The sequence below is a fragment of the Phalangium opilio genome, unplaced genomic scaffold, assembly GCF_054372755.1.
Source record: "Phalangium opilio isolate 3A_F unplaced genomic scaffold, DU_Popi_V2 ptg000089l_1, whole genome shotgun sequence".
In the NCBI taxonomy this organism is placed as follows: domain Eukaryota; kingdom Metazoa; phylum Arthropoda; class Arachnida; order Opiliones; family Phalangiidae; genus Phalangium; species Phalangium opilio.
The window spans coordinates 3,006,961-3,027,738 of record NW_028324194.1 but is presented as its reverse complement, the minus strand read 5'-3'; the positions used below and the strand labels follow the sequence as shown (position 1 = coordinate 3,027,738).

General features: G+C 40.5%; 2 protein-coding genes across 7 annotated transcripts in view; both read right to left on the bottom strand.

Annotated features, from left to right (window-relative positions):
• Window positions 1-11,707, bottom strand: part of LOC149647010 (uncharacterized) — a 36,908-nt gene extending 25,201 nt beyond the window's left edge. The window contains exons 1-7 of one of the 6 annotated variants that reach the window (XR_016371844.1): window positions 4,843-7,383; window positions 4,392-4,473; window positions 4,218-4,322; window positions 3,758-3,889; window positions 2,915-3,665; window positions 665-2,194; window positions 423-583 (exon numbers count right to left, since the gene is read on the bottom strand). Coding sequence is in view for 5 of the 6 variants with exons in the window: in XM_089849839.1 (XP_089705965.1) it covers window positions 1,509-2,194; window positions 2,915-3,665; window positions 3,758-3,889; window positions 4,218-4,322; window positions 4,392-4,473; window positions 4,843-5,003 (1,917 nt within the window). In the remaining variant the exon portion in view is untranslated. Of the gene's footprint in view, window positions 1-422; window positions 2,195-2,914; window positions 3,666-3,757; window positions 3,890-4,217; window positions 4,323-4,391; window positions 4,474-4,842; window positions 7,576-11,364; window positions 11,474-11,606 lie in introns of those variants that run through there. The other 5 variants (XM_089849839.1, XM_089849836.1, XM_089849835.1 and 2 more) reach the window with 5 other exon arrangements.
• Window positions 11,708-15,618: 3,911 nt separating this feature from the next.
• LOC149647009 (uncharacterized) lies at window positions 15,619-18,259 on the bottom strand. The gene is made up of 2 exons (XM_089849849.1): window positions 18,109-18,259; window positions 15,619-18,041 (listed from the first exon to the last, which is right to left on the bottom strand). The coding sequence occupies exon 2, from the start codon at window positions 17,878-17,880 to the stop codon at window positions 16,048-16,050; it is 1,833 nt and encodes a 610-aa protein (XP_089705975.1). The 5' UTR covers window positions 17,881-18,041; window positions 18,109-18,259; the 3' UTR covers window positions 15,619-16,047.
• Between the last annotated feature and the right edge of the window lie 2,519 nt (window positions 18,260-20,778).

Below are 20,778 nucleotides of genomic sequence, written 5' to 3'. Positions count from 1 at the left end.
TAGAAAAATAAAATATCCGAGCTTCAGTCAACTGGAAAAAACTCTTATCGTTTTGTTTTATAGGCTTGGGCAAACCAAGTCCTTTTTCATATAATATGGATAGGACGCGCTGGACCAGTGGCGAGGCCTCCCCGTTCTCCAGATTTAAATCCACTGGATTTTTTCTTGTGGGGAAACATGAAAGCGATGGTTTACTTTTCACCCATTCCAACAGGAGATGTTCTTTTGGGAGCGCATTCAACATGCTGCGGCGAGCATTCGAGCAAATCTGGAAATGCTAAACAGTGTGCAAGGGTCTTTTAGACGTCGGGCTCAGGCATGCATCAACACCAATGGTGCTCATTTTGAGCAACTACATTAATATGACGTTGAAGACCTTTTTTTTTTCAATTTAATTCTTTTGTCACACCGAAATAAAGAAATTTCTAAAAATTATCATTTTTTATTGAAAGTAAAGCTTGCACGTTTGGCATATGAATTTCATCCTCACAAACAGCATCTCGACTTAAACTCTGACGTATTGAAGTACTTTTTATGCTTCGTCTGAAGAGTGTGAAAAGCTCTAGCTGTCTATCAGCGGAAGCTTGGAGGAAAAAATGTGAATTTGTAAGAATTTCTTAATTTGGAAATCAGCGATGATAGCTCATTTTAAACTACTCTTAACCTTTTGTTTACTACCCTCTTCAGACGACGCGTTAAAACCACTGCTTGCTTGAGAAAGATAGTGAGAGGCGCTGTTTGATATCGCGAGTTTCTTCTGAAAACCTGAATTTCGTTTAACCAAAATCGCTTTACGATCTGATTGTTTTTTGTTTTTGTTTTTTCAAAAGTAACAAGAGTATTAAACAAGCTATGCCTTATTAGACCAAGATTTTACGCACCGTCTGAATGGGCCCGGAGTTTAAGGACTTGTAACTCTGTAACGGTTCGGTGAAGACCAAAACCGCTTAGGAAATTTCGACTCCAAATTTTGCAAGGAATCTACTATTACAAGGAACGCATACATCTCTGAATCACCCTGTATAGTCTAAATTTCCAAAATATGTTAAAGAGGCAAACGTCAACAATAACTATATATTTAAAATGATTTTCGGAATTTCGTTTCTGAAAACCACTTAACTAGATTTAAGGTAAATTAGTGACGATTAAAATAATTAATTTCAGTGATATTTATTCAATATATTAAGAAAAACCTCCTAATTGCGTCTGGACTCGGAGAAGTTTATTTTGGTTTATCAACTTTTTTATTTTAGCATCCTCTGGGAATTTTACCACATTTAAAATACCATTAAATTCTGAAAACGGCGGTGTAACAATAGGACATAGTGCCCTAAGAGTCTTGCCTCTGAAAATGCGCAACGCTTTCGTTAATACAATTCAGAATGGAGAAATTTAATGGATTGTTACATAAAGAGTTTCGGCCCATTTTTACAAAAGAGGACGACAGACACCTTATTCATGGTACGATTAAAAGAAATTTTACATTTTAGAGCAGTCTTCAAAAACATCTATTCATTCGTATGACTTGCACGTTTATGTAATATGAAATGATGCTTCTGCCTGAATACACAGCCACACTGATGACATTTGAAGGGTTTTAAACCATTGTGAATGCGTTGATGTTTGATCAAATGACTCTTCTGCCTGAATCCATAACCACACTGATGACATTTGAAGGGTTTTTCGCCACTGTGAATGCGTTGATGCGCGATTAAATAATTCTTACGCGCACATGCATAGTTACAGTGATCACATTTGAAGGGTTTTTCGCCACTGTGAATACGTTGATGTGTGATCAAATGACTCTTCAACACACTTGCATATTCGCACTGATGACATTTGAAGGGTTTTTCGCCACTGTGAATGCATTGATGTGTGACCAAATCACTCTTACGCGTACCTGCGTATTCACACTGATCACATTTGAAGGGTTTTTCGCCACTGTGAATGCGCTGATGTGTGATCAAATTAGCCTTCTGCTTGCAGGCATATTCACACTGATCACATTTGAAGGGTTTTTCGCCACTGTGAATGCGTTGATGCACGATTAAATGACTATTACGCGTACTTGCGTATTCACACTGATCACATTTGAAGGGTTTTCCTTTAATACCCTTTATAATGTGACGTTGTAGATCTCTTTTAAATTCAGTAGAATATTTGAACGGAGTGGAACGTTTCTTCTTGAACTTTCCTACAAAAATATATAAAAGAAATATAAAAACTCCATATATCCTTTTCAATTTTGTATCAAAGATACAATAACATTCAAGTGCATTTCATAATAAACGGTCTTTAATAACAATGTCCTGAATGTAAGATTAAGAAAGATGGAAACAGAACTCGTCGAACGATACTTTCGGATAAAAATCGCAGACACCTTTATAGGCCATTCCTGATTATTCTGAGGGCCGGATTAAGCAATTTTGCAAACGGGGGCCGGGAAAATGGAACATCAAATGTTGCTGAGGGGGAGTAGTTTAACTCAATGCGCACCCAACAAGCCTTGCGCCCGGGGACCAGTGTCCCCACCTTAATCCCGTCCTGTGGTCATCGCGTGGTTTGATCGAAACTTTTGACGACACACTTCAAATGCCCAAGATTTTCCCTAATTTGGAGCAAATGCCTCACTCAAGTAAAATTTTTTCACTTTTTCACCTAGATAGCTTCCGTTTTACAATTAATTTGAAATGAACCCAAGATCACATCGGTACTGATCTGTACAAAAGAGTTGCCTCGCTAAATTTATATTGACGATTAAGAGGGGGAAAGACCATCGTTAACGCAGCTCCGGAAATGAATCGGGTTTTAAGTCGCCTAGAGCAAATCCAGAGCGATCTCAGAGCAGTTAATTGGAATACACTATGCGGAAAAAAATTGCTTGTAATTTCCGAACAGGACGACGCAGTATTACCTTCGGAATTCTTTGGATCGGCATTTTCAAACGTCTCCGAACTATTCTTTTCAGCTTCAATCGGAACTTCGGGTACATCGATTTCCATCGAAACGGAGGTCAATTCTGATAGTTCATCTGGGTTACATTGTAGTTTAGGCACACACACTGGCACACTCAATGACCCCGGATCAGCAAACTCCCGATTTGGCAAGGACAGTTTCTCAGTTTGATTTTGTCTACTATCAGTTTTCTTTGCATCTGTCAAACTGATTCCGGATTGGTTATCATCAAGATCATTTTCTAGGGAATCGCTTTCGACATCTGCCTCAAGAGAAATATCCAAATGTTTTTCGACTTCAACATTCAATTCCGGAACACGAAATTTCAGCGACCGAGTTGTAACATCCTTTGTTGAGAGACTTTGCGATTTACGATAAGAATCGTTAATGTTAATATTGTTCTCGAGAGGTTCCCATGGCGAATCGCTTTCCGTCGTTAAGTGAGGAGACATTTCGACTTCGTTTTTGACCTCGAGGTCAGGTGAAGGCGAGCAAAGTGGCAAACTGTCACTGTTTTTCAGTCTAGCGACACTTACATTCGTAATTCGACTTATTAGCCCCATTTTTTCAGCATTTTCCAAGGTAATTTCCTCTTTTGGTTGTTGCTGCATCACAATTGAAAGGGTTAATTCCTGGTTATTCATTCCAGAATCAATTACATCAGGTTCAGTTTTCACATCATTAGCTATTTGATGTATTCCAATTTTCTTCTAGTTTTTAATTAATTAACAATAATTAAACTCGCATTCTAAACCTGATTCTCTTTCCTAAAGACCATGAAAATAAAGAATGTATTCCATACCATCAGACCTTTGATTCTCCTTTCCAACTTTTTAATGACCCAATTAAGTCTTTCAATTTCGTGTAATTGCTTATTTATCGACAATGTTGTTTTCTCTCTCTCTTTTTCCATGTTTGAAATTAAAACATTACACTAAACAAAAAAAAAAAGATTCCATTACAACCCTCGAGTTAATATTCCCGGGACTTTCTTTGGCCGAACGTAGTTTAAAGGGAAGAAGGGGGATCAGCAACAAATGTCCTCGATGGGTTTCTTTGTTAATAAAGAGAGACATGTTACCAATATACCCTGAGATGAGAGACAATCCTGATAGGTATTGTCACCAATAATCTTAACCCATAGAGGTTGGTTCTATTTTAACATACACAATAAAAATGGGTTATGGTCCTAAAACTGTCTCTTAGTTTTGAGCTTAATTTCACAATTCTAAAAAAGTTACCCTGTATGCTTTAAAAAATACCTCGGCTTCCAGTTTCCTGATTCGATCATCCTTGGCTTTTAGTTCATTGATCAGATCATCTTTGCTTAAGTGATCGTAGTTACGATTTTCCCCATCTTTCATTTCCTAAAAACAAAGTTTTCGTAATTTTCTATTTGCCTCAAACAGGGAATATTTCAATAATTTCGGAAATACCTCTTTAATCGCCACACTTTGAAGATTTACTAAACTCATTTCGGAACTTAGTAAAGGGAGTTTGTGAAGTTGTAAATCTTTCCTAAAGAAAAATATTTATTCAAACTGCAGGTGTAACAAAAACGAACAAATCAGAAGAAAGTTCTCCCCATACATTGTAACTTTCCCTATCAAAGCTTAAAGAAATATGGCAAAGCTTAACTAGTGCAAATAGGTTGTCACAACCATCACAACTAATATGGTGTAATTTTGTTCAAGACTATTGAATTCCTCAAGCGCAATTTATGAATACAACTACAACTAGCACTTATAAATTATTTATTGTGCTAGTACTTTTAGTTTTTGAAATAGCAAAAATGATCCACTCCTTTTCAAGGCATAGTAGTTTCGATAGGTTTGGATCCGTTACACGCCTTATTTACATTAAAGTTGTATTATATTCATCACTTACCAGCTTAAACGTTCGACCATAACACGACAGTCTTTCACTAAATCCATCATACTTGGCACAGTTTCCCTGTTAAGATAACCTTTATTTACTATTAGTTCGTATAGGTCTGAAAGACTGTATGCCCTATTGATCACAATCATAGCTGTCGGCGCTGACTTCATTTCAGTGAGCCCGAGCGCAGATTGAGCGAGGCTATTCAAAATAACGAATAAGCCTGAAACATTTTTGAGGTTGATCCGCTCACGATACGTTACAAAGTGAGCCTGAAGGTTCAACGGTAAAGTTAACGAGAGCTTGCTCTGAGCCCTGTTACAAATTTTATGCCTTTCTTACTACAACTAGCACTTACAAATTATTTATTCTGGTAGTACTTTTAGTTTTTGAAATAGCAAAAATGATCCACTCCTTTTCAAGGCATAGTAGTTTCGATAGGTTTGGATCCGTTACATGCCTTATTTACATTTAAGTTGGAGCCTTGTTACAAATTTTATGCCTTTCTTGAGCTCCAGCGAGGTGAATTCAAAACTACGAGCCCGAGCATTATGAAAGCAAGCTCACCGTATTGAGTCTTGAGGTTGCTAAATTAACTAGGACAAAGCTCAAGCTTGCTAAATAGACTGAGCTAGAGCTTCAGGTGAGCCCGCGAAAGATATTAGAGCGAGGTTGAGCTCGAAGCTTCGAACAGAACCCGTAAAAATTAAGAGAATGAACCCGAGCCGAGCTCATAATTTATAAAAACTAACTTAGCTTGAGATCACATTGAGCTCTTAGGAAAAATTGTTTAAATTTTGAGCCCGAGCCGAGGTGAGCTCGCTGTAGATATTTATACGACTATGCCGCCATTGATAGTGAGAAAATGTTTTTTTAGTAGGATAGAAGTAACAAGTTGGGAAACCAAAATAAACCTTTCCGAGTCGTGACGCAATTAAGAGGTTTTTCTTTACATAATTAAATATACTTGATATTAATTATTTTAATCGTCATTAATTGACCTTAATTCTATTTAAATCGTTTTAAGAAACTGTATTCCTGAAATGATTTTAAATATAGCTATTGTTGACGTTTCAATTCAAGCGTATGCCTATCTAACAATTTTTGGAAATTTAGGGTAAATAAGGCGATTGATTCACAATAATGATAAGAAAACCCGCAATTGCGTGAAACTTTGGTGGAAGCCCTGCCATTGCGAGGATAGACGTTTCTCGTAACGTTCGCTCAAATTTGCCAACTGCGAACGCGGTGACAGACAGACTCACACAGACACGTCCAGTATAATACCTCTCCGTGACGTCATCGTCACGAGGAGAGTTAAAATAGCAGAATTTTTCCTAGACTGAAAAGCTAAACCCTTGTCTCAAATCTCCTTATGCCCATACCTATAGCGTGGCCTCTGTACCCCCACCTACGGCACCATAGTCCTCCCAGCATCCTCAGTGGTTAGGTAGGGTCGTACCGGACGAAATTGTAAAGGACGCTCCCTATATCTTAAAAATATAAGCTAGTTCTCGTACATATAAAATGGCGCTACGCGGCAGCACTTGGCAATCGCCTACCGAAGGGTAGGGGCGTGCGCGAGGTGCACCGGGAGAGATATGGTGCCGCAGGTCGCCCTTCATCATTTCCAAACCATCTCAACTCCCTTATCCCTGCTAAACCGATGACGGAGAAAATACCATTGAGTTGAGAAAATTATCCCTAGAGTGGCGTTTGCGTTAACCTGCCTATAGGGGTCAGTCTGGGAAATAAGGATATTTTTTAAACTAGTCCTAGGGACCAGTGACCCCCTAGTGTTCTAAATAATAAACTGGTCTCCGGAGAGGTCCCAGCCTTTGTTCTCATATAAATTTGCAATTAATAAACTGGTCCCGAGGACCAGTAACCCCCACTTCTTGAATTAAAAAACTAGTCCAAGCAATTAATAAACTGGTTTTGGACCAGAGGAAGTGTGCTATTTCCCAGACTGATTGGGGTACGTGGGACACTTTTGGAAACATCGGGACGGACAGCTTCCAAGTTTATCACGCGATAGTGTCGCCATCTCGAAGCCTAGATAAGAATGTGTAAATACATGTATTCTTGAAATCAGTGAAATTTCCCGCCTTTCTTTTAGTTCCCTCGGTTGCACCGGGACGGCGCCACAAGCGCGTGATATAGTTAATTGGGTCTTATATCCTAGCGGATGAAAGGCCACTCTAGTGGTAATTTTCTCAACTCAATGGAAAATGTAATGGATAGCTACATAAGTTTATAAGACATGTTTCATAAGTATGACACTACCTATACATTGGAATGCTAGAGACTTACTGAGAGATAGTTCGAGAACTTACTTTTGCAGTCCATCTTCCTATTTAGTCTGTACTAAGCGGTTAAAGCGTTTGAAAGCGCCTCACCAGGCGTCGCTTTATGAGAATCTATGACGTTTCAGCTACGTAACTTCGTAACCAGCTCTCAGTAACCAGTGCCGTACTTATGGAACGTATTTTATGAACTTATGATAGCTACATTTTGACTACTCAAGAGGCATTATTCAAATATCGAGGATAGATACATAATTTTTTGATTATTCAAAATTCCGAGGCAATCTCTATTTGTAAATAAAATTTATTAATTCTACTTTTATACATTGCTTTAATTTTTTTACACCCCTCCACTTTTTGTTTTCACTTAATTGTGTACCGGCCTCTCAAGTAGTCGACTACAAACTCCTAGATAAAAGACCCATGTAATTATCCCTGGTTTCATTTTGCATGTTTATTCACGAAAGGCTAAGTATGCGCCTCTTTTCACGGCAGTAATACAGAAAATAGGGGTCATTCCTATTTTAGAGGCCGTTTTCCATAGTGGTAAATTTTTTTAGTAGGATGGTAGTAAAAATAGTAGTATTCCCACTACATGGAGAAGCAGAACCAATGATGGAGAAAATAGTATGAATTGCTACATTGTGCCGACTAACCATAAATTGCCGCCTTTTTTAAAATATTGCTGTCTAACCATTATTAGCCACCTTTTCCAAAATATTGCTGACTAACCATAAATTTCCGCCTTTTCCAAAATATTGCTATATTACTGTCTTTTTTCCGTGCAAAGAGGCGCATACTTAGCCTTTCGTGAATAAACAGGAAAAATGAAATGGGGTAATGCACTGGCCTTTTAACAAGGCGTTTTAAGTGTTCTAATTGCGAGGCCAGTACAGAATGAACATGCAAAACGAAATGTTGGAATAATACATCGGCCTTTTAACTAGGGGTCCCAAGAGACCTAGTTGCGAGGCAAGTACAGATATGCCCTTACGTTCAAACGAGATTAGACCAGGTTAGGTTAGGTTTGGTTTAGGCGAGGCGGGTGAAATTTCATGTCGGGCCTCTCAAGTAGGCGTTGGTAGTGGCCTACTTGAGAGGCCATTAGAAAATAAACATGCAAAACGGAACCGTGGACAATTACACGGGCCTCTCAAGTAGGCGTTGGTAGTAGCCTACTTGAGAGGCCAGTAGAGAATAAACACGCAAAATTAAACTAGGGTCTCTTATCTATGTTTTTATCGTCGGCTACTTTGCCGTTCGTGAATAAATATTAAAAACGAAATGGAAGTATCACACTGGCCTTTAAACTAATTGCGAGGCCAGTACAGATATGTCCTAACTTTCAAACTAGATAAGTATAGGTTAGGTTAGGTTCGGTTCGGTTCGGTCTGGTTTTGTTTGGTTTGGTTCGGTTAGGTTAGGTTAGGTGTCGGGCCGCTCATCTTTGCGTTAGTAGTGGCCTACTTGAGAGGCCAGTAGAGAATAAACAAGCATAATGGAACCATGGACTATTACACTGGCCGCTCAACTAGGCGTCAGTAGTGGCCTACTTGAGAGGCCAGTGGAGAATAAACAAGCAAAATGGAACCATGGACTATTACACTGGCCGCTCAACTAGGCGTCATTAGTGGCCTACTTGAGAGGCCAGTAGAGAATAAGCAAGCATAATGGAACCATGGACTATTACACTGGCCGCTCAACTAGGCGTCAATAGTGGCCTACTTGAGAGGCCAGTGGAGAATAAACAAGCAAAATGGAACCATGGACTATTACACTGGCCGCTCAACTAGGCGTCAGTAGTGGCCTACTTGAGAGGCCAGTGGAGAATAAGCAAGCATAATGGAACCATGGACTATTACACTGGCCGCTCAACTAGGCGTCATTAGTGGCCTACTTGAGAGGCCAGTAGAGAATAAGCAAGCATAATGGAACCATGGACTATTACACTGGCCGCTCAACTAGGCGTCAATAGTGGCCTACTTGAGAGGCCAGTGGAGAATAAACAAGCAAAATGGAACCATGGACTATTACACTGGCCGCTCAACTAGGCGTCAGTAGTGGCCTACTTGAGAGGCCAGTGGAGAATAAGCAAGCATAATGGAACCATGGACTATTACACTGGCCGCTCAACTAGGCGTCAGTAGTGGCCTACTTGAGAGGCCAGTGGAGAATAAACAAGCAAAATGGAACCATGGACTATTACACTGGCCGCTCAACTAGGCGTCAGTAGTGACCTACTTGAGAGGCCAGTGGAGAATAAACAAGCATAATGGAACCATGGACTATTACACTGGCCGCTCAACTAGGCGTCAGTAGTGGCCTACTTGAGAGGCCAGTGGAGAATAAACAAGCAAAATGGAACCATGGACTATTACACTGGCCGCTCAACTAGGCGTCATTAGTGGCCTACTTGAGAGGCCAGTAGAGAATAAGCAAGCATAATGGAACCATGGACTATTACACTGGCCGCTCAACTAGGCGTCATTAGTGGCCTACTTGAGAGGCCAGTAGAGAATAAGCAAGCATAATGGAACCATGGACTATTACACGGGCCGCTCAACTAGGCGTCAATAGTGGCCTACTTGAGAGGCCAGTAGAGAATAAGCAAGCAAAATGGAACCATGGACTATTACACGGGCCGCTCAACTAGGCGTCAATAGTGGCCTACTTGAGAGGCCAGTAGAGAATAAGCAAGCAAAATGGAACCATGGACTTTTACACTGGCCGCTCAACTAGGCGTCAGTAGTGGCCTACTTGAGAGGCCAGTGGAGAATAAACAAGCAAAATGGAACCATGGACTATTACACTGGCCGCTCAACTAGGCGTCATTAGTGGCCTACTTGAGAGGCCAGTAGAGAATAAGCAAGCATAATGGAACCATGGACTATTACACTGGCCGCTCAACTAGGCGTCATTAGTGGCCTACTTGAGAGGCCAGTAGAGAATAAACAAGCAAAATGGAACCATGGACTATTACACTGGCCGCTCAAGTAGGCGTCAGTAGTGGCCTACTTGAGAGGCCAGTAGAGAATAAACAAGCAAAATGGAACCATGGACTATTACACTGGCCGCTCAAGTAGGCGTCAGTAGTGGCCTACTTGAGAGGCCAGTAGAGAATAAACAAGCAAAATGGAACCATGGACTATTACACTGGCCGCTCAAGTAGGCGTCAGTAGTGGCCTACTTGAGAGGCCAGTGGAGAATAAACAAGCAAAATGGAACCATGGACTATTACACTGGCCGCTCAACTAGGCGTCAGTAGTGGCCTACTTGAGAGGCCAGTAGAGAATAAACAAGCAAAATGGAACCATGGACTATTACACTGGCCGCTCAAGTAGGCGTCAGTAGTGGCCTACTTGAGAGGCCAGTGGAGAATAAACAAGCAAAATGGAACCATGGACTATTACACTGGCCGCTCAACTAGGCGTCAGTAGTGGCCTACTTGAGAGGCCAGTGGAGAATAAGCAAGCATAATGGAACCATGGACTATTACACTGGCCGCTCAACTAGGCGTCAGTAGTGGTCTATCTATTTTGAGCGCATTTAGAGTTCAAATGGATTTTATTTTTTGGAAATATGGTAGAGAAGATTATGTTAAATGCGGTTCTGGTGCTCGAAAACCTCTTAATGAAAAGCGATTATTATATTTCACAAAAACGTCTGTATCTACTGCTTGAATATTATGGCCTCCAAAACCGATTTAATACCCCATACATTTATACAAATGGAAAACTTTCTGCCTTTTCCAGAAGTTTTTAATTGGCTATACGACTGACTTTTAAATGCAGTTTCATACCGCGTTTAAGTCGATCAAATGGCCGACTTTGTATGCAGTTTTACACTGCATGCGAGAACTACCCTCACTTAAACGGGTATGGTTCTGCATGTAAGAACTGCCCTAGCGACAGGGGATTTTGTTCCCTCAAGGCGAAACCTTGCTATAAATATAGCATTAATCACTAATAATAATCATAAATTATATATAGAGTAAAACCATATGAATGCGTTTTAGTCAGAATTTAGTTATCCATAGTATTTTCTCCCTCATCGGTTTAGCTTTTCGTTTCTAGGAAAAATACTACTATTTTTACTACTATCCTACTAAAAAAAAATCCCACTATCGAAGGCGGCCTCTAAAATAGGAAAGATCCGAAAATAGCAATATTTTGGAAAAGGCGGCAATTTATGATGCTGATCAGAACAAAAACGGGGGAATATTTACCTACGAATAGTTGACACGATGTAGCAATCCATACTATTTTCTCCATTATAGGTTTTGCTTTTCCCGTAGAAGGAATACTACTATCCTACTAATCAATTTCCCACTATGGAAAACGGCTTTAAAATAGGAATGAGCCCCACTATTTTACAAAAGTACATAATATACGTAACATTTTGATAATAATATAATAAAATTATAGCGTTACCAAGGGCGTTTCCCCCCAGTTTAATATACATTCTTACCAGTCAGGGATAATATGAACGTTTCTCTTTTACTGTAAGGAGGAACCGTTACGGTAAAACAGAGGGAACTGCATGTCCAATTGTCCATTCGACTCGTCAATCTTCAGCAGACGACACGACATCACATTCACAGTCTATAGATCAAATTGTTCGCAGAAGCAGTGCCGTCATAATTCGCTACGGCCTCTTGAAGACTCACCTACTTAGTTGGTCCGTGAGTTTTATTTGAGACAGCAATAGCATCATTTATATAAAAGATTAGAGACGACTGTAATCATCGGAAGGTCCCTCTAAGTTATCGGTAAATTTTATTTTATATCCTGTTATTTTTTTCTTTTACGGTGGCCGTCACCGAAACCTGGCTGAAGCCAGAAACCTTGGACTGTGAAAAATCTATCCCCTCGTTTGCCTTGTTTCGGCACGACCGACTTGTCCCTACTATTGGTGGACCTGTACACGTCACGCGAGGTCCCGCTCTTTGATCCTGTCACCTTGTCCCGCTGGTCTGTTGACCTTGGCCTCTATATTTTAACCGTTTTGTCTGGCAATGGGGCATCGGCAACCAGCAACCCGGCCTTGATTGCTCCTACCTTAGTGACTGTTTGTGCCCCCATGCAGTTTTGGTTCCCTGTGCTTTAGCTTTTTTATTGTTATTATTATTATTATTTTTTTGTTTTTTTGTTTTGTGTTTGATTTTTATTTATTATTATTATTATTCTTATTTTTTTTTTTGCTTTTTATTTCTCTGTTGTGTCTCGCTGTATTATTATTGTTATTTTCATTATTATTTTTTAGACGGCGGTCACACAGGGGACTTACTGGCTCAGTGACCACGCACCACCTCGCCGCTTGCTAAATAAACCGTTGCCTACGGAATAAGAATTAAGGCCAGTTCTCCGTAGGGCTTTCAGACTGTATTTCTGACATTTTAGTTCGCCTTTAATATCCGCTAGGTGCGCTCTTTGCTATCCTTCGGTGACGCGACGCTACGATTTGAATTTTTTTCCCGCCGAGCCGATGCGCTATAGGTAGACTGACTTGAAGCAACACGCCCGAAGCTGAAGGGGTGGATTACTTTCCTATCCTCTTCTTACCCGTTTTGACTGGTTTCCCCAACATATCTGTGTTAACTATGAAGAGACGAATAGAATGTAAAACCGTTATAAAAAAAGTAGAGGGTGGTGTTTGGGGGTCTTTCAAAAAGAAGTTTCGGTTGGCGCTCGTTTCCTAGAAGGCTATACGGCTTTTGTTCTCGCGCTGTGTACGATTGTCGATTCAGCTTTCACTAGTCAAATTTTTATGTTTAAATTTCGTGTTATTTAAATCAGAATGCATCTACATGTCTGTAATATAGTTCTGCAAGATAAAATCTAAGAAAGGTATGTTACGTCAAACATTTTTGGGTATATAATTACTATAATATCGGTTTAAAGTCTCGTAAGTTTACTCAAGATAGGTTTTGAAAATGGTAATTTGCTTTGGTTTACTTATTGTAAAATGCAATAAGAACAATAATAAAATACTTAAAACCTCAATGAACCAAAGCAAATTTAATTTTATGAATGACCCCTTTAAAGAAGGATAGCAAAGAGCGCCTTCACGAGAGGAAATATATCAAAGAACGATTCTTCCAGATAGGTTAAAGTCCCCCACCTTCAACCAATCTTGAACTGGCCTTAATTCTTATTCCGTAGGCAACTAAATTTTTTAAAAGATTTCACCGTGAGGGAGACGAGAAAAACCTTATTTTTGATACCCCCATGTATCGGAGATAACGTACTTTCCTTCTAAATTCGTTAGTTAATTTTAGTTTGAAGGTATTGTGTCTATTTAACGAAATTAGGTCCATTGGAAAGATAAATTTATTTAGATTAATTTAAAAGATTTCTCCGTGAGGGGGACGAGATATACCCTTTTTTTATTACCCCTCCCATGTATTTCGGCTTTTTCAACTTTTTAATTTAATTTCTTATGTTAAATTTATCATTGTTATTATAAAAAATATATATATTAAATTTAATAATACTTTTAAAATTTCTCAATCCATTTTTCAGTTTTTGCCGTTGAAGTTCTTAAAAACAACATTTTTTTCATTAGTCTGGAAGCAATTCTGACAATTTTCCCGTCGCGAGTCCAGCAAAATATTTGGTTCTACTTTCTGTTCATATCGTCTGCTACGTTCTGACAAATCGACGGCGGTAGTAAAAGCTATGCCTCCAACGCGTAAACCTTGAAGGAGAGAGTAATGGAGTGGAAACCCCCATACCTTAAGCGTTGCCTTTGTACCCCCACCTACGGCACCATAGTCCTCCCATCATTCCCAGCGGTTAGGTAGGGTCGTGCCGGACGAAATTGTAAAGGACGCTCCCTCTATCTCAAAAATAGAAGCTAGTTCTCATTCAAATAAAATGGCGCTACGCGGCAGCACTTAGCAATCGCCTACGGAATGGTAGGGGCGTGCGCGAGGTACACTGGGAGAGATATGGTGCCGCAGGTCGCCCATCATCATTTCCAATCCATCTGACTCCCTTATCCCTGCGTAAACCCCAAACAATGAAATGTGTCAACCGAGGAAAATAACTAACGAAAATGTCAGTTGAAAAAGATTCCTCAGCCAATAAAATGAGGCGGCTGAGAATGAATCCTGAATTTCGAATGAAAGAGAATGAACGAAAACGGTTACTATACGCCGCTAAGAAAAAGGCTTTGATGAAGTTTCTAGCAGTGAATACGACGAACCAGCAAATTTGCACTTCGAAAAATGCCAATGACGCGTCGAACAGTTTGCCTGAGGTTAAAATAGAAGATCGAGATGGTAGTCACTCGAATTGCACTTGGAGACAGGGGCGCCGATCGCTATTTTTCCCAGGGGGGGGGGGGCTGGGGCCCGAGGCAACACCAGGAAGCTCAGCCAAAATTTTTAATTCCCTATGAATTATGATTTTATAGGAGAAAAATTGTGTTTTTATACTAAATATAGTACTAAAATTATCATAGGTTATTCTATTTTCGCTTAAGCTGTGTAGAAAAATCTCAAAAAAAATATTCGGATTTTACTTTGAAACTAGTATGGACAAAAAATCCAGAGCGAGCGAAGCGAGCTCCGCAATTTCGCTGTCTATAAATTTGATCTCGATGAATGCGCTTAATTTTGATAAACTTGGCGCTTAATTATACGAAAACTTCGACTAAGTCGAGAGCATAGATTGTATTAGAACCATTCATGGAATTATAAGATAATATAGGACAGGTTCAAATAGGTAGCATTTTATAGTGATTATAGGGCCGCTGGGCTCCCTGAAACACTCAAAGAGTCCGTTTGGTATTACCAGCCCCACGAATCTATGGAAAGCCATTCGTGTCACATGCAAAGAGGACAGAGAAACGCGCTTTATAAAATCCGCCGAAAAATGGGAAACAACAAATATTATTATATTATTATTTTTTCGCGTTAATATTTAAAGACACGCCCTCCAGATTTCCGATATATGATTCGCTGAAATATTTTTAGCGGAAATATTCGTGGATTTGATTGTTTTGAAAATTTTAACACGACCGAAAATTTTTGTCGCGTTGAATTTAAATTCAAACGCATTGATTTGAGTTGCCTGAAAACATTCAGCACCTACGTTCTGATTATAATCTTGCTACTTCCATATTAAGTAGAAAATGTTTAATAGGAATCGTATATAGTAAAATAGACAAAAATAATTCCATTATTTCAACAAGAAAAGGCCATAATTATTTTCCTTATACTGTCAAAAAAGGGAGCGTGGGGGACCAGTCTCGGTCAACTCACAGTGTCACCCAAATTTAACGAGGCTTCCCAGAGGGGGCTGAGCCCCCTCTGATTTTTCCCAGTGGGGGCTCGGGCCCCCACTGCCCCCACATGATCGGCGCCCCTGCTAGGGTAGTATTCTGGCTTAACAAAAAAAAAAAAAAACGTGATTTTTGTATATGTTTTGTTTTCTGTATGCCATTTTGGCCATTTTTTTTGGTTGCCTTCCCCAAAGTGGGCAGGTTCCCCTGTCCCCATTGTAGTATTTGTTCCCATTACTCTTAGATTTCTCTCTCTAATTAATAACTCTCTATACTTTTATTAAGATTCTTTATTTAGTTAAAAACATTACTGTCACACTCAAGCTCGAGTCCAAGACTGTCGTTTTCTGATCCCGATTCCCCCACCCTCTTTTGTTTACATGAATCGGTTCAGTTCAGTTCTAAATAATTATATCCGGTGCCAGATCCCAGAATCCCACATCTCCCCTTCCCCGACTCCTCCAACGACAAACCAACATTAATTAAATTAAAATATTTTTTTTTCTATAATTGTACATATACTAAATATCACGACTTTATACAAGCTAAAATTTTCTATTCCTATTCCAATGATATCTTTATGGTTTAGTTATTGTTCGCCTTGGTCTGTTTGGCAAAGTGTTTACGGTGTTGGGTTTTGTATTTTTATACATTTGGTCCGGTTCCCCGCAACGTCTCCTTCATCGGATATGAGTGACTCATATGATAGGTCGGGTTCCATTTGTTCCAGTGCTTCTTGTGGTTCCTCTACAACTTTAAGTTCATCTTCATTATGGTCGAGATCGGGCGGTTTAAGTGGTTCTTCTGTTCTTCTCTTATTTGCAGGATTTTGGACTATTCCAGCTTGGCTGGGTGGCGCTGACAAATGTGTCGGCGTACCCGGTTTATCTAGGATGCTGTGTACATTTTGTGTGTTTCTTGCGAGCTCTCTCCTCACTATTCCTAGTGAGGTACATATTTTGAGGCCTAGGATGGTTAGTGCTGGTATTTTGACAATGTAGAATGTTGTATACACGTAATTCTCTCTAAATCTACACCGTAGCCGACATTCTCCGAACAGTTTTAATTCTTCTCCCGAGTAGGTTCTGATCTTAGCTGTAGTTGCCAGTATGGGTGCTCTGTCCCGCTCCGGTATCCTTAAATATGTATGATAAGACATTACATTTGCTTGAGCCCCCGTATCAATCTTCATGGGAAGACGTTCCGTTTCAATTTGGATTTCTTCGATCCATTCGTCTAATTCATTATTGTCCGGGATATCGATATTAACTTTTAAAAGTGTTCCTAGGAAGAGAGCCTCGTCTTCCACATTAGTGTTTAATTTCATTTTCCAGTCTTGTGTTGAAGAAGTCGAGAGTTCATAGCTAGGACCGCCGGGGTAGGTGTCACCCGCGATTCTCCCTTCTATTGGTACTTCTTGTCCTACTTCCCCCTGATTTTGCCACTGATTATTTGTAAATTGCATTTGCTCTTGGGTCTCCTCCGGTGTGTCTTCTTGTACCAGAAAGTGTACCGATGGAGATGGCGGGCACATTCTGCTGTAGTGGCCCAATTTACCACAATTATGACATGGTCTACCTTGGGCTGGGCAGAATTGGTGAGAGTGTATTGTGCCGCAGTTAGTACAGCCTTGTATTGTGCCACAGTTATTACAGCCTTGTCTATTATCTTGTTGAGTTGAAAGCCCTCTTCCAATTTCTGTATGCCTTGTCCATGCAGTATTAGGCCTAATTTGAGGCGAATATCCTCGCGATCTTCCACTCTGTACAAAATATGGTGTTGACTGGAATCTAGCTGATTGGTGGTACTGCTGTCTTGGCCCTTGTCCTCTAAACCGAACCGTGTGCATGTAACTCTGACTTGGGTGCCCTTGTTGGTTATGTATGGCGTAGATTACCGGTGTATCCTGTCCATTAACTTGCTGCAAGCCCTTCTTTGAAGATTCCGCTGTTTTACAGATCGAAATTGCCTTTGGTAAGTCTAAATCGTCCGTGTCAAGCAGTTTCTCCCTTACTGTTTGATCTGTAATTCCCAATATTATGCGGTCCATTATCAAACCTTCTTTTAGAGTTCCGAATTCGCAGTTAGCCGCTTTAGTCCTTAGGCTAGTAACATACTCATCGATGGATTGGCTTGGTTCTTGATTCGTTTTATAAAATAAATGTCTTTTTACGGTGAGGCTCATATACGGTTTATAATGGCCGTCGAACGCAGTTAGAACTTCTACTAATGTCGGATTGGTATCGGTCTCAATATACGCAAAGGAGTTGTACAACTCGATTCCTATGTCCCCGATAGTATGGAGTAAAATCGCACGCTGCTGAGCAACTGGTTTAGTATCGAGCCCTATAGCCGCTGCATAGTACTGGAATCGCTGTTTCCAACGGCGCCATTCTTGGGCCGGATTATCTTCAGGCGCAAAAGTATGTGGTGGTTGGTAGACAGTTGCCATCATTATTATCGACGTCCGCCGTATGAACAACAGTAATCTGATTCCAACAAGTTCTTTGGATTCCAAAATCCTCACGTTGACTTCTTAAGCCTCGGTCTGTAGGCGTATTCTTCAAATTATTCTCACTTTACACGGGGTTTTTATGACGGGGTTGTTAGGCACTTCTGACACCATGTAGTATTTGTTCCCATTACTCTTAGATTTCTCTCTCTAATTAATAACTCTCTATACTTTTATTAAGATTCTTTATTTAGTTAAAAACATTACTGTCACACTCAAGCTCGAGTCCAAGACTGTCGTTTTCTGATCCCGATTCCCCCACCCTCTTTTGTTTACATGAATCGGTTCAGTTCAGTTCTAAATAATTATATCCGGTGCCAGATCCCAGAATCCCACACCCATCAGGACCTAATAAATATGTTTCCTTAACTCCCTATCTGTGGTCCACCCGAGTTTTTGAATTTGGTTCCCGGGCTTTGGGTGGGGCTTCCCTCCCCGAAATTTCTTTTCAGGTACTCCCAGCGGCTTTACACTGCTGTTTCCCCGTCACCCGGGGCCGCTGCTTCTTTCTTGCAGAGGGGGAGGATGTAACGGGGAGCCCGTTACCAGGATTCACCACCAGATGGAGCAAGCTACACCAATACCAGAGTTCCCCGCTAGACGGCCCAGAAAGCTGAACCTTGGACCTGTCGTCTGCTCGCCCCCGGATTGGCTGATCCCAGGAGGCCCGAGGGGATATAATTCAAAGGTAGCCCGGGAATCAGGGCAGTTGGACGAGTACCGGGATCAAGACCAGTTAATGATGTTTATTAGATTAATTAACTTTATTTACTTGTTTAAATGTTATCTAACGGATTGTAATGTATATTAATGTTAAACTAACGGATTGTAAATATAAATTAACCGGTTTTCTATATTAATAAATATATTGAATTAAGATAAATTACGTAGTCGTGTGTTTTCGGGAATCAGCGATAGCGCGCGATTTCAAAAGCAATTGCACTTTGAGAAGTGACACGTCCAATAGTTTGCCTGACGCTAAATTAGAAAATCAAGATACAACTCAATCAGATTGCACTTAAAGAAGTGATACTTCGAGTCAATTGCCGAATGTTACCTTACAAGATAAAGAGACTAATGAAAGCAATTGCACTTTGAGAAGTGACACGACCAATAGTTTGCCTGACGTTAATTCACAAGGTCAAGATGCTAATCAGATACACGCTCGTAAGTCAAAGGGACAGCGTGATGCTGACCGTCGAAGAGAAAGACGACGTAATAACCCTAATTATCGTGAAATGGAAAAGCTGCGTGACTGACTCGAAGAATACGTAGGGAGAAACGGCGCAGTGACCCTAGTTATTTTAATATGGAACAGCTGCATGACAACTTAAGTCGAAAACGTCGGTGTTGTGTTATCTGCACATTAATAACACGACTGATTAAAACGTAACAAGATCAACTTTATTAAGTGTTCGTCGTAACATATTTACGGCTCGGGCGATAACTAACTAGCCCCTCGTTAGCTCGTATACTTATATAGGCCTGCACAATGTACAAGGTCCAATTCAATCATTTAAGACAATTCAGTTCAGTTCAGTATCTACATTATACAACATCCTTTCTCTTAAGTTAATTTATATATCGTCAGGATTTTATCTATATCATAAATTAAGCTTGAGGACCTTTTTCACCGCTCGGCCACTCTTTGTTCTTATTGCTGGTGAGCTGTCAATGATTGCGGTTGGAGGTGATGATTCTGACTGGTTGCTGCTGGATGATGATTCTGACTGGTTGCTGCTGGATGATGATTCTGACTGGTTGCTGCTGGATTCTGTTGCTGTCGACAGTTGTGGATCAGGAGTACCAGAGTTGATTGGCATTGACGGTTGTAATGCGGAGTCTGACTGTTGTGGCTCAGCAGTATCAGAGTCGATTGGCCTTGATGGTTGTGATGGCTCAGGTGCATGAATACTGAAGCGCCTTGACGTTGATAGTTGTGGCTCGTAGCTATTGGACTCTATGGAATTTGACGGCATTGCTATCAAGTGATACCTATTTCTTCGGATTACGCCCCGAGGGGTATCCAAGATATATGATCTTGGTTCTTCTGCGTGATACTTGACCGTTCCTTGAGTCTTGAGATCAGTTATCCACACACTTTCTCCCCTTGAGAGTACGGATAATTCTTTGGCTTTATGACGGTTATCATAATTATCCTTCAATTTCCTCTGGCGGGTTTCCTCCCTTTGTCGGACTATGTCGTACGGCGGAATACTAGGTATCAGATCCCTAGAAGTTGTTGGCAAGGTGGAGCGAAGTTTTCGTCCCATCAAGAGCTCCGCAGGAGTATAACCGTTAGCCAAAGGCGTTGATCTAGAAGACAAAATGGCGCGACACGGATCTTCGCCTTTCTTGAGTGTTTGCTTAACGACTTTAACGGCCGCTTCGACAAAACCGTTGCTTTGTGGAAATCTTGGACTTGAGGTTACGTGTGTGAAACCGTAAGTTTTGGCGAACTCTCGGAATTCTGAAGTAATGGTCTTCTGAAATTGCGGTCCATTGTCACTTTTCACTACTTCCGGAATTCCGTGTGTCGCAAAGATTTTCTTAATGGCGTTGATTACCGTTTTGGTGCTCATGTCGCTCAATTGCTTTATCTCAAAATATCTGGAGTAAAAGTCGGTTACAAGTAAATACCATTTTCCTTGCAAATAGAATAGGTCCATCGCGAGTATCTTCCATGGACGATCTGGAAATGTACTGGGACGCAGCGGTTCGTGAGGGTTGCTCGATTCCTTGATACATGTTATACAACTCTTGACCTTGTCCTCAATATCCTTAGAGATCCCAGGCCACCAGACAGCGGACTTCGCTCGTGCTCGGCATTTAGTAATGCCC

Bases quoted from the DNA above. Each gene is read 5' to 3' on its own strand.
- LOC149647009 (XM_089849849.1), bottom strand. From the start codon at position 17,880: ATGATGGCAACTGTCTACCAACCACCACATACTTTTGCGCCTGAAGAT.